The 12,913-nt window shown below is 38.1% G+C and overlaps 1 protein-coding gene across 1 annotated transcript in view; it reads right to left on the reverse strand.

Annotated features, from left to right (window-relative positions):
• Positions 1–2,927: 2,927 nt before the first annotated feature.
• Positions 2,928–12,913, reverse strand: part of PRUNE2 (prune homolog 2 (Drosophila)) — a 112,457-nt gene continuing 102,471 nt past the window's right edge. Inside the window, exons 15-19 of the mRNA XM_009328186.1 lie at positions 10,444–10,575; positions 10,203–10,289; positions 7,214–7,303; positions 4,498–4,536; positions 2,928–2,979 (exon numbers count right to left, since the gene is read on the reverse strand). Of these exons, the coding sequence (XP_009326461.1) occupies positions 2,928–2,979; positions 4,498–4,536; positions 7,214–7,303; positions 10,203–10,289; positions 10,444–10,575 (400 nt within the window). The remainder of the gene's footprint in view (positions 2,980–4,497; positions 4,537–7,213; positions 7,304–10,202; positions 10,290–10,443; positions 10,576–12,913) is intronic.

Genomic DNA, 12,913 nt, shown 5'->3' on the forward strand with positions numbered 1-12,913 from the left:
AGTATTAGCTGCTTCTATAAAAACTGTCCCTAAAATAAAGATACTAAACTAAATTATTAAAATAAAATTAATTTCAGTTACTCATTTGTCCTCTGGGAAGTCTGTTTGATGACTAATTATTATTTTTTTAGGATATCAGTCTTTTCTGTGACTGAATAAAAAAGTCATTAGGGTTAAACGGACATGGAAAGACTTTTCAGACAGCAAGAAACAGACAAATTCAAGAAAGTCCTGCATCATTTCTAGAATTATTTTTAAACAATAAGGTTGCTGCTGCTCTGTAACACAACCAAGCTAACATTTATTTTAACAATAACTATTCTGCTCAGGTATGCATAAACATTAATATGCTGAAGACAAAAATGAAACAGAAATCCACATCCTCATTGACTTGTTCATGAGGCACGCTGTTGGTAAGATGGTATCCTTTTAAACAGAAATTGCACATAGAAACCAATGCTAGATGATACAGCTTTCCCAAAGAAAACTCTATTTCTGAAAATAACACAAATAACCAGGCCCAAAATTCTGCTGTTTCCATGGCAACAAGATTGGCCCTTTTGGTCTTCTTGAATTGCTGAATGACATGGAAAAATCATAAACCAAACAAAATTAACCCAAATTGCCTATTGTACACCATGGTCATGGGTGTCTGGGTAATGAAAATCCAAGCGAACCCTCTTCTCCAAATGCCTGGCAACGATGCTTTTTATTTCAGGGTCATGTCAATGCTATATATTGAAGACAAAAAAACAAACACAAAATAACAACAAAAAAAAGAAATCAGTGCTATGAAACACATGGCTAGTCATTTCCCCAATCCTGAGCTCCCACAAAATGTTAAGCATCCTCATCTCTCATTTACTTAAATGCATTGGTGTCAAATAATTTACACACATCCTATCTACTATATATAAAAAATACACCCCTTAATAAGAACTGTAACTGCTTTACTGAAATTAATAGCTACATTTCCAGCAATTCCAATCTGAAGTAGACACCAGATGTGGAAAAATCCACTGGTGGAATGACACCACAGTGTGGCAAGATATGGGTGCCCCTAAAATGTTTGTAAGAGCATGGTTTTACCATTTACTGCAAAGCACATGTCATCAAACACTTTAGAAGCATTCTTCAGAATAAGAAGTTGTCATCATAAACATTGCATCAAAATATAATTTTCTTCGCAGAATACATAACTATTTGAAGCAACTTCAATATTTATGAACTGTTACAGAACACACAGGGTTCTTTCACTGTGAATTTTTTCATAATGAATTTTTTTTTAAATGTCATGAGGAAGTGCAAGAAGTTGAACAAAATAGAACACAAGAGAGTATGACAATAGATAAAAGCCTTTGGAATATACATGAAAAAGACAACAGAAGCAAACTGTGAGCTGGGCAGACTCCAGAGAGGTTTCAGCAGAAAGCATACAGAAGAAAAGTCTGTGTAAAACTGCTGTTACCATTGTGGAGGCATATACAGGGGAAATCCTATTTCCTGGAGAAATGACACCAGAAATGAGAGATATGACCTCAGGAAAATTATTGCCACTTCTAAAGACAGATTCATAATTATGCAGAGAAAATAAACAGCAGCATTAATTTGGCATCAACTATACTTATTTATGCTAAATACAAATTCTCTTCTCATATTGCTTTTTGCTGCCCAGCTTCTCTTTTGAGAAAAACATGAAAATTGTTCAAGCCACAAAAAGACCAGAATCGTAAATAAATAGTCTTTAACTTGTTATTTATTTTCTGTTCTCATACTTTAAAATAACAGTTCTCATATTGACTCACTACAGAATAAACAGTGTCTGAGAAAAAAAAGATGCTCAGAGATTTTATGTCAACTGCTCTAGGAATCAGGAATTTAGCTTATGGTTCTAATCTATGTATCAGGTATGATACTGTGGTAGTTTACTAGAGTACAATTTTATTTTAAAAAAGTGAAAAGAAAAGCTCCGTTTTATTTATGCATCTGTTTGCTACATGTGCTTCTAATTATTTGCCTGCTTATTAGTACTCATGTTATTGATGGAATCTTTTACTGAGGAGTCGGGTTTACTATATGCTATTTCCTGAACAATATTCCAGTGTGAGACACCAGTGTACTTCTACACACTGGTCAGACAGGTAGGGACTGCAAAGTCCCCAGTCACTCCTCCCCTGTACACACTGGCCAGGAATATACACACTGCCACCATGGCTAGTCCTCCTGGCGTGCTATTCTAGCCACGAACTGTTAGTGCTTGTGTGACAAACTACAGCTACAAACACCCTCGCTGACGCACAGTATGAGCAGTGCAGGGTTTTCCATTCGCATGCTTCAGTTATGGTACCAGAAGGAGGAACAGCATGCCAGAGGACTGACACATTCCCATTTCCAAGGGAACCAGTCCCACTTTGAAAGGAAGAGACATAAAGATACTGGAGATTTAATCAGGGAAATAACTATGAAAGAAGCTGAGAAGCACAAAAAGCAAAGAGAAGTAAGACATCAAGAGCACAACCCAGAAATCAAAGTAAAATATAAAACTTTTTTATCTCTGAATGAGAATGGCAAGTTTACCACTTTACTTTTAATTGAGCATAATGCATGGGACCATCTTCACTCTGATCATGTTGCACTTTTTCTACCTGTTTTTCACATAACTTAACCTGAATATCCTCAGGCTAAGAATTCTATCTGTCTCTGCTTGGAAGTGGTCGAGGACACTTTAAACACATCTGCAATGCAAACATAATAAATCCTAACTTCAGTGCTTGTTCTGTTTGCATATGTCAAATCAAGTTCCTGAAAATAACTGTAAAAGCGTTTAGGTCTCCAAAAAGCTTTTACGGAGTCTACCCAGCCTCAGTTCCTAGCAGCGTGGTTGTAAAATAATGTTAAAATGTAATGACAGTATTAGGCATAAATCCTTACTCCTGCTCCACTGAAGTAATTTCTGGATCATTGGAGAGGCAGCTAGTTCTGGGTACAAGGAAAAAGAGGTAGCAGTAAACATTTCTTCTGTGTTTATTTCTTTCTCTTTTTAAATATGACATCAAATTTGGGGGATGTAATAACTAACTGTAGTGATTATCTTTGACAGCACAAACACACAAATGTTATTGACAGGAATGTAGTGAGCTTAGTGCCTGCAACACAGATTAGTTTGAGTAATAGATTTTTAAGCTATTTCTTTAAGTTGGGGAAGGGAAATGCACTACAGTGACTTCATACATCCAACGATAACAATAACCAGTGATGCCTCATATGAATATTTAGTTCCCCTTTCACTTGCTATGCTGCAGCCTGCACTCTTTTAAATGAAAGGAGTAACAAAGAAACAGCTTTTTTCCACAGAGTTTTCATTGTCATATACTACAATGCATTTGAAAATGTTTGAATAGAAGGGATAGAAGTTGCATTTCAAGGTTGGGTTGGCCTCTTTTCTTTAACAAAATATTCAGGTGGTACCAGATAAATTCACTTATGTGAATTTATTGCTTCTGAGGGCAGTCTAACTGCTAGAATCAAAAAGCAGTGGCCAGTGTTTTGGGTATTTCTCTGTGGTCATTTTAAAAGCTAATCTCAAGAGAACCAGAGGAAAATGTGTACTGCAAAAGAAAACTTTAGAAAAGATACAACAAAGAAGAAGCGGTAAGATGAAAATTCTGAAGTGCACAAGCTAAAGGAAGGAGACTGAAAAGAAACTTCAAAAACTCAAAATCTTTGGTTACAAAAACTGCAGGGAAAATGTCATACTAGAACAGGTAGACACAGCTCCCTTCTCCAGAATCTTATGTACAATACACATGTGAAAAATGTGCACTGGATACTCTCCAAGCTCTGCTCAGTGAGTCAAGAATTGTGTCCTTCCAGTTAAGGATTTCTGTGGTACTTTACACCATACTGCCTCAGTATGTTAAACTCAAAGCACAGAGTTACAAGTTTAAAGTATCTGATCATCAGCTGACACTGATTTATTAAGTAACCATAGACAATATTGTCGAGTATAATCCACAGGCCTATCCAACCAACACTGGAAAGACAGGAAAAGTTACCTACCTACCTTAACTGAGAATGAGGTACAATATCTATCCCTAACTTAGTAATTGTAAAAAATAATTTTTAAAAAGAACTACCTCCTAAAAACTTTATGACTCATCTGACATCATGGGTGAAGGGTAGAGAATGTTTAATAACCATTTTAATGGAGTAAAAACGTTATTTTAGTCTTCCCCATGACTATAGAAACAATCATCAAAAAATAGCAAAAATGTTTTTTATAGTGTAAGGTTATGATTATTCCTTACTGATACCCAACGGTACAAAAGCAGGCTGCTTATAGTGACAGGGGAAGTCAATTCACAAATGTGGCAACTTACACAGTAATTGAAACTACGAGCTGATTGCTGTACCAAACACGTAATGTACTACTGCATTCAATCTGTTCCTGTGAAACAAGTAAATATAATGCCAGCATCCAGCTGAAAGCTATCTTACTTAGCTGCTTCTGAAGTTTCCCTCAGCTCTTCATCCAGTCTGCATGAGTAAAAGTTATTGATATAAAGAAACAAAGAAGCAAGCAGAGCATAAGAGAGCAGAGCAATAGCAGAGCAAAGAATAAATATAGTACATGCTTCTAAAATAGGCACCCAGTATTATGCACTCACCCTAAAGCTCTTCAGTTCAGTATGATACCATTTATCCCTGTGCTCAATCCACCTTTAATTTGTAACCCCTTATTTAGCTCATTTGGAGGCAGAAACATAAAAGCAGCAGGGATCTGAGGCATGCCCAGTAGACAGAGCTGAAAGCATTCAGTTGCTCTATCAGATAGTATTAAACTAGCTGCAGCCTGGGCCAAGTCAAGGATGTTTCCAGTTGAGTAAGTTTTATTTGCAAGGGAGGCTGATCTCAACAGCTTGAAGGGGAAAGTAAGATTCCACATCATTGCAAGTCCTCTCTCATTCAGCTGTTGAGGTCGCCTGCAGGTGAAAGGCTGTCACACAGATTCACTGCATTATGAGCAGCAGCATGGGCTAGAAAGCAAGTTTTACCTCATTCTTCTCTTAATACACTTCTCTTCATCATACCTTACAAGATAAGAGTGGGTGAAAGAAGAGAAAAGATGTACAAGTTCATGATACAACAGGCACATCGTATCCCACTTCAGTAAAAACTACCAAACAACCACACAACCCAAATACCGGCATAACCCTATGTACTTTCTACAGGTGGGATTCCTCATGACCATAGGTGATATTTCTGTTCTCACCAGTGGAGTAATCATGAAGCCTAAACCTGAATTTTATTTTATTTTGCTACAGGAGTCTTTCTCAATTTGCAGCAGCAGAAGGGAAGCTATCAGCTGAACACTGCTCTTCTCCCTGTGGCATGGGAATAACCATTCACAGTGCCTTGCAGGCACTCACCCACTAAATCTTCATATCACAACATCTTGAAAATGCTTGCCACCAATGGGCACACATGTCACCTTTTGATTTTTTTCTTCAGCAAAATCATGATCTCTTATCTGGCTGCAGATGACATGAAGTAGGCAGTTCCCTAAAATTTCTTAAGCTTTAAGTTCTAAAGTTTCTTTGGTATTGATGCTGTGAACATTTCACCTTTGGTCTGAGAGGTGAATGGACTTTCCAAACAGTTTTCAGTCTACGGGGAAGAAAAGATGTGTGTAACACAGATGTGTGTACTGCTACAGACAGTGTAACAGTAAAACACAGGAAGGAAGCAGAGAGAGAAACACCCTGAAGTATCAGGTTAAGGTTTGTATCAAAGGGAACTATGAGAAGTTAAAATTTTTACGGGAAAAGAGGAAGGGAGGGAAGGAGGAAGCGATGGAAAGAGGATGAAAAAATTTTAGGGATGTTAAAACATTCTGGACATGTCTTTATCAGGTGACCAACAACCTCTGTGCTCCACATTCTTTGCATCACTCCACCTCTAAAGAATTTACAACAGCAAATAAATTTGAGTGAAAGTCCCTATGATCCCTGATCTCACGACTAATTTACTATTTTTACGAGTGCCACTGCAAGAACTGAGCTTCCCACTCGCTCCCTGGAATTACACCACAAGTATCAGAGCAACCACCACCTCGATGAAGGAAATTATGCTGCTTTTACAGCTACTGTGAGGCAGATGTGAAAACTCCTGCCTGGCATGAAGAGATGTATGACAGCTCCAAAAGAAGTGTTCTTCATACCTAGTCACTTACAAACCATAAGGAAAAGACAATCATACTTGTGTATTTACTCATCAAAATACTTTCTAGAACAAAATGTTCGCCTGTTCAAAACCTAGGACATTTGATAAAAAGAATAGTAAAAAAAAAGCATTCCTGAACAGCATATCTTTTTAATGATGACCCACATGAAAACCATGATTGATTTCCAAGGTTTTCAGTCTTGGTATACCATTTCAGTTTTTTGGTTTTGGGTCTGAAAAAAAGCCAGCTGAGGTGAGCAATTCAAATCAACTTCCTACAGTTCTTGAATAGATATCTTTCCTTTAGAAATACCCGCATTTAAAAAACCCTTTACACATAAGAAGCAAGAACTGAGACACTGTCTTTCAGTGGTTCTGGGTTAAACCATGAAAATCAACAAGATAAGGAATGGCGAACCTATGGACTTTCAGTGGTTTTCTATTGAACAGGCTAACTTTGAATTATTGTTTCAGTTCAAAGCTCTCTATGACTAAAACTTAAAACCACTTTTACTTAAATAGTGGTAAACGTTATGGAAAAAATATAGCATAGGTGATACCAGTGGAAGGGTTAAACTTTTTTCCTATTTTCTTTCTGGATTGCTATTGGTGAGTGAACAGTCTGTTCCAATTCGGATTTTATAGTCACACCGTTGATGAAGGGACTCTGAGCCTCAAAGTTTTTCTTCATCTTATCAGCAGTATCATTTGGTCCAGTACAAAACCCTCCTCTTCCCATAAACGTTGGTTCCCCTTGGAGTATATATTTATTGTGTTTTGTGTTTTCATTACACAGTGTTTTGCTGCTTCTGAGTTTGACAGTGGAATTTTTGTGGAACAACACATAAACATTTGTAAAAATATCAGGAAGGGACTTCCTGTTTTTCTTACAGACTCTGAAACAGTATTATTATTTTGTGGAAATAGTTTCCATTAGAACACGTACACGCTTACTGTACATCACTTACTGTACATCACTTATTAATTTTACTTGTCTGGTATGTGCACGTATTCCATTGGAATCATCTCACGAAGCTCCGCCAATGTGTTGACATACTGTATCTTACTGCTGAACTTAGAGCTGAAATACAGAAATGACATGTTAATTGACTTTCCCCCCAAAATCTTTTATGATATATTAAAAAAAAAAAAGACAAGCGTTTTCCTTATGCATGAAATAATTAAGCATTCTGTTTTTCATATTTCAATTACAGAGTTCACCTGATCATGAGCATTCCTGAGTTCTAGTGAGGCTGAATTATTTGATATGTATCAGCTTATGAGAAATCTATCTTCTCATTTGGCTCATAAAGCAGTTTTCCAAATTTAGCTCTGGTTGTATTTAGATAGTCTTTTAACATCCGTAACAGTGATGAATGCACATTGACCATAAATGTTCTTAAGTGTAGGCCATGAAAAACAGAACATACTCTTCCTATTTACTGCTGATTTGGGGGTATGACCAGACAACATGAAGCCTCTGAAACAGCTCTAAGCAGATGGTTACTGCCCCTCCCCTTAGCGTACATATCTTCCTAATAAGTAAAGTGAGACAACTGAAACAGGAATACATGAAGGTACTGTGAATAGTTTAAGATCAACAATTTTAATTTGCCTCTGTACCAGATCAGTATCACTAGGCGCACACACACTGGAGCAGGCCAATGGTCACCTTCTAAGATGCATGAATCACTCACAATTATCCAGTCAAAGCCATGATAACATACAGATAATTCTTAGCATTTTATCCACAATTATAATCATAGTCTGCATCATGTGAACTGCCAGCTAAACTCACTTGGCAAGCTGCCAGCCAATCAGAAGCTTTTAAAGACTGGGGGGTGGAATAAAAAAATCTTTCAAGGGTTAATTTTTCCACTTGAGGATTCTCCTGGGTCCACTAATTCCACCACAGTGATTGATTTCTGAGTAATTGCTTCATGTGGGAGTCTGTGTATGGGCATCCCAAATACATGATCGAAATAAGAAGTCCTTGTTTCTTTCAGACTTTAGGGGAGGCACACTGCCAATAGTAGTAAACTTCCTATTATTTAAATATTTCCATCAAATGCCAAATATCCTTCACAGACACTTGTTTTATTAGAAATCTGATTTCTTACCTAACACAGCTAAGACGATCTCTAGTGTGAATATCTGGTCCATAAAGAGTACCTAGGATCTACCTTTGCAACCACTGGTTCTTTCATCCTGTGTATTCAGACAACTGTTTAGTGTTTGTCAGTCAAGGTGAGTCCCAGACTCCACTGAATGACCTTGCCAGTTTTTGAAGTAGAATTGACTGTAACACACCCTCAGTGACTTGACTGTCCCTTGCCAGTCTGTTGTCTTTCAGTTTCTTGATTCCTACTGTTTTGTCCCACATCTCAGCTGAAATAGAATTAAAATTATGTTGCTCATGTTTAGCTACCTCATTGAAATCTCCGCTTGCCTTGGGACCAATTAATTTCTTACTCTAAAATTCCCACTGTGCCTGTCAGTGGTTTGGTGAACAGCTCGGGGCTAGCAAACTAAGCTACAGCCATCGGCCTTCAATCTAATCAAGTTTCTGTCTCCTTACATTGCTTGTTACTGAATTGACTCTCTCTTTTCATGCCTCCCGCAGTTTTTTACTCAGCTGTCTCATAGTGCTCTTCTGTCCTCGGTGAGTGTTCAAATATCTTATGTCAACTTCCACAAAAGTCACATTGGCTATGTGTCCTGCCCACCTTTTTTCAGCTCCCATTTGCACTTCACTTTCTTCTTGCACAGGGACTCAACCTACTTGGCTGAAATGGAGAGTTTAACTGGTCTCTATTGTGTCTAGTTTTGTACTACTGATTTGCTTTGCCGAACTATTTAGAGCGGACCTTTTCTCCTGTGTGGCAATGCAAAACCTCTAGTCACTGCTGCTCAGTATAGTCATTCTGAATAAATGACTAATGAATTGAAACAGATGTGGCATATTTGATTTTTTTTTTTTTTTTTAATTTTACTGCCTACCTTTCCTCTAGGAGCAAATAGGATGCCAACAGAAATATCTCAGACACCGAATGCAACTCAGTGAATCCCCATTATTACTGTTGATAATTCCAAGTATTGTTTTCCTGTTATTCTGGTATTTTTAATTGTCACTTTCTAATTGGTATTAAAGACACCGCATCTGAAAGAAGAAGCCCCCTTATGACACTGCCTGTCTCACTTCGGCAGCGATGGGAGAACTTATGTTCTTCCCCATCCCAATGTCACCCTGTCAGGACAGAGCACCCTGCAACAGACACTTCCAGTGTCCTCATCTGCAGCCTGGGGACAGACCTCTGAGGTTATTCACTGTGCGGCTTCTGTAGACGATGCTGCTTCTCTTGCCTGAAGAGAACTCTTCACATCTGTCAGTCTGCTCTCCTTGACCTCAGAATTTCAACTGCATACTTGCCCATCTTCTTCAACAACTTGTGAGGTCTTCAGGGTCTGTAACATTTCTTTGGTTTTTTATTAACGAAAACATTGTTTTTGGTGGCATTAAACCTTTTTTGGAACCAGAACCCCTGTGCATTCAAACAGCTCAGGGTGCTGGCAGTCCCCTTGCATGAGCAGCAACTAATTTTTTTTAAACCCGGAATTGTAGCTTAATCTTGTCCTGTAGCCAGGATTTTTTAATGAGCTGATTATCATTACATGCAGACCCCTTTTCTACATGCCTTTCAGCTGGGCTTGGAACAAAGACAATTTTAAGGGACTGAATTCCCAGTTCTGCATACATATACAGGTTTACAATATCATGCCTCTGATGTCTGCAACTAGATACTCATATAAATCATGGGGTATTTTCCACTCAATTTAGGAAAGTCAGCTTCAGCTGTCAAAATCCCAACATGAACTGTAAGATGAGTACTCTTCAGTGAAAGATTAACAGTGATGTTTGATGATTTAGGGTGCTTCTGTATTCTTAGGGACATAGAAAATCACTGTTGTTCACAACATACCTTATAAAAGGTCGTGTCACAGCCAGAATTGTCCTGATAAACCATGATGGATGAACAATTATAAATGATTTCAAATTCTTCCGTAATCTAAGTAAAAAGGAAATGGTTTCTTAAAAAGACCAAAAACCCCACGAAACATACAGAAAGATCATATACAGTGAACACTGTCATACAAGGGAGTAACAGAAATGGACAGTGTTTAAAATAATGGCTGTGGATCAGAAAGGAAAATACTACTCACCGTCGATCAATCATCTGGTAACATTTTTTCATCCAACCCAGTCCAGGCATCCTCCTTCTTGGTGTTGCTCCATTCAAGTAGACAATCATATAGTCTTCAGCTACCATCAGCTCTAAGGTACTGATTACATAGCTGATAAAAGTACAGAAGTAAGTGAGCACATACTTTACATTATCCACTTAAGCCCTAACTAAAACAGTCTACTAGGAATAAATCAAAGCAGACTAAGCAATTTATGACAAGACAGTGTTTTCTTTTCCTTTAAACCAAAGCAAACATTTAGCACTGGTTGCCGTGCTACCTGTAGATGTAAAACTAGAAAACCACAATCTTATCTGCATCTTCAGAAATATGTGGTTTCCTTACAAAGATACAGTTTCATAGTGAGTTTTCAGATCTCACAGGTGACTTTGCTTTTTCTTAAAAGGGCATTAAATCATGAGATTTTGCAAGGGAGAGCATCCCAGGACCATGTGAAGTTCCAGGAACTTCTGAAATTTACTGTTGAGAAACTTGTCTTCACTATTAATCGTCCTGTTTGTTCAATGCAAAAATAATAAGGGTCAGGAGAAGATACTTGTCTATAATTCTTGTGATCCTCACTCTACTTCTACTGAGTCTGTGACTGCCAACTACAAACACTTTGAATCTCAAAGCTAATAAAACTTGTCCATCAACCTGCCTTCTGACAGGACAGAGCACTCCATGGCATCACTTCATTTTGTGAGCAAAACACTCCGAACACTTATTAAATTCCTCAGCTTGGCAATGGTAATTCAGACAGAACAGTGCTCTTGGGGCCAAACTCACCCTACCTAGAAAAGCACGGTACTCAGTCAAATGAAAGGGTAGCTTTAAGTTCTTGTTCAGGGCTATATATGCAGATGCTCCGCTCAGTAGTCCCTACGTCACTTGGGAGTTGTTCATCACAGGAATTTTCAAACTGTTCTCTCTACTATCCAGCCCCAAGGCATGTCTATGTAAAAAGTACAGTGAAAAATTAGGAGTCACACCTTAAAAACCTGAATGCCTGAGTGCGCTCACTACAAAAGGCAGCTCTATCCCTGAGCATAATGGCCTCTTTCACAGGTGTATGGGAATGACTCACAGTCATTCTTTAATGACCCTTAAATTCTTTAAAGATGCAGTTTCTTTCAAAGAATAGTAGGAAATCTAGTTCTCACCAAAGAGAGTGATATTTTACCCGGGCATAAAGTAGGCAGTCATTAACTGACCAGTTCCATGCATTTGACAAATCCCATCTAAATCACTACTCACTAAATGCTTTTCACTGTACTCTCTCTCACTTTGCAGTTGTGCATTCCCTGCTTTTGCCTGACATTTGTAAAGGCTCATGTCTAACAGAGAAATATCAAAGCAAGGGATTGTATGAACATTCTGATGCAAGAAGCTTAATTTAACTGAACCTACTGACTATTTGACAGGTTATGAAATTAGCCCTTCCCATAGGGCATAACATCTAGTGCTTTAAAGGCATTTAGACACTGAAACATACAGAAAAGTGTGTATAAGTATTTCTCAAAACACTAGAAGCCTTTCAGTTATAGAAACAGAGACAGTCTGAAAAATGTCTATGTTTGCTTAGGTGCAAAGGCAATTGTGAATATTATGAATAATCAGTTACAATAAGAACAATCATGCATACTTCTCCTCAGGAATAAGAGGAGTATTACGACAAAAAGGAATCTCTCCTAGTTTTTTAGTTAGATCTCACTTACCTCATATACTTTCACTCAACAGCTCTTATTCACTGTGGGTTGAATTAGAACACTTGCCATTTTAGGGATGCTGAGCTCTCTTGCAAACCTTACCCAACTGCTAATTTCTTATTTGGTAATAATGGTAATTTCTTTATCATTTGAAAAGATGGACAGAATTTTTCTCATTGACTAGAACAATTCACTCACTCTGAAAGCAGAAAGTGCTGGGTTTGATTTTCAAAGTGTAGTTTTTCAAGCTGTGATTCTTTTAAAAAAACTTTTAATCTCTAGACTGTATCAGGCAGCCGCAAATGAAACAGCAGAATTTTCTGTGTGGTTCTGCATCATTTAGAAGAAGTTTTGAGGTTTTTGTGGGACTCGCTTTGAGAAACCTGGTCTACCAAAGTGTAGTTTTTCAAGCTGTGATTCTTTTAAAAAAACTTTTAATCTCTAGACTGTATCAGGCAGCCGCAAATGAAACAGCAGAATTTTCTGTGTGGTTCTGCATCATTTAGAAGAAGTTTTGAGGTTTTTGTGGGACTCGCTTTGAGAAACCTGGTCTACTGGGGGCTGATGGGGTCCTGTCAGAGAAGAGGAAGAGCATCTTTGGTCATAGGCTTACCAAACAGGTGAAGAGGGCTTTAAACTAGAGCTGCCAGGGGAGGGGAACCTCAGTCCCCCCCAGTTTGATGCCAGGGCCAGCAATAGATGCCCAGAGCCTGGAGAAGGAACACAGGTCAGCAGGAGAG

This window comes from Pygoscelis adeliae, unplaced genomic scaffold (genome assembly GCF_000699105.1).
Source record: "Pygoscelis adeliae isolate BGI_AS28 unplaced genomic scaffold, ASM69910v1 Scaffold45, whole genome shotgun sequence".
Taxonomy (NCBI): Eukaryota; Metazoa; Chordata; class Aves; order Sphenisciformes; family Spheniscidae; genus Pygoscelis; species Pygoscelis adeliae.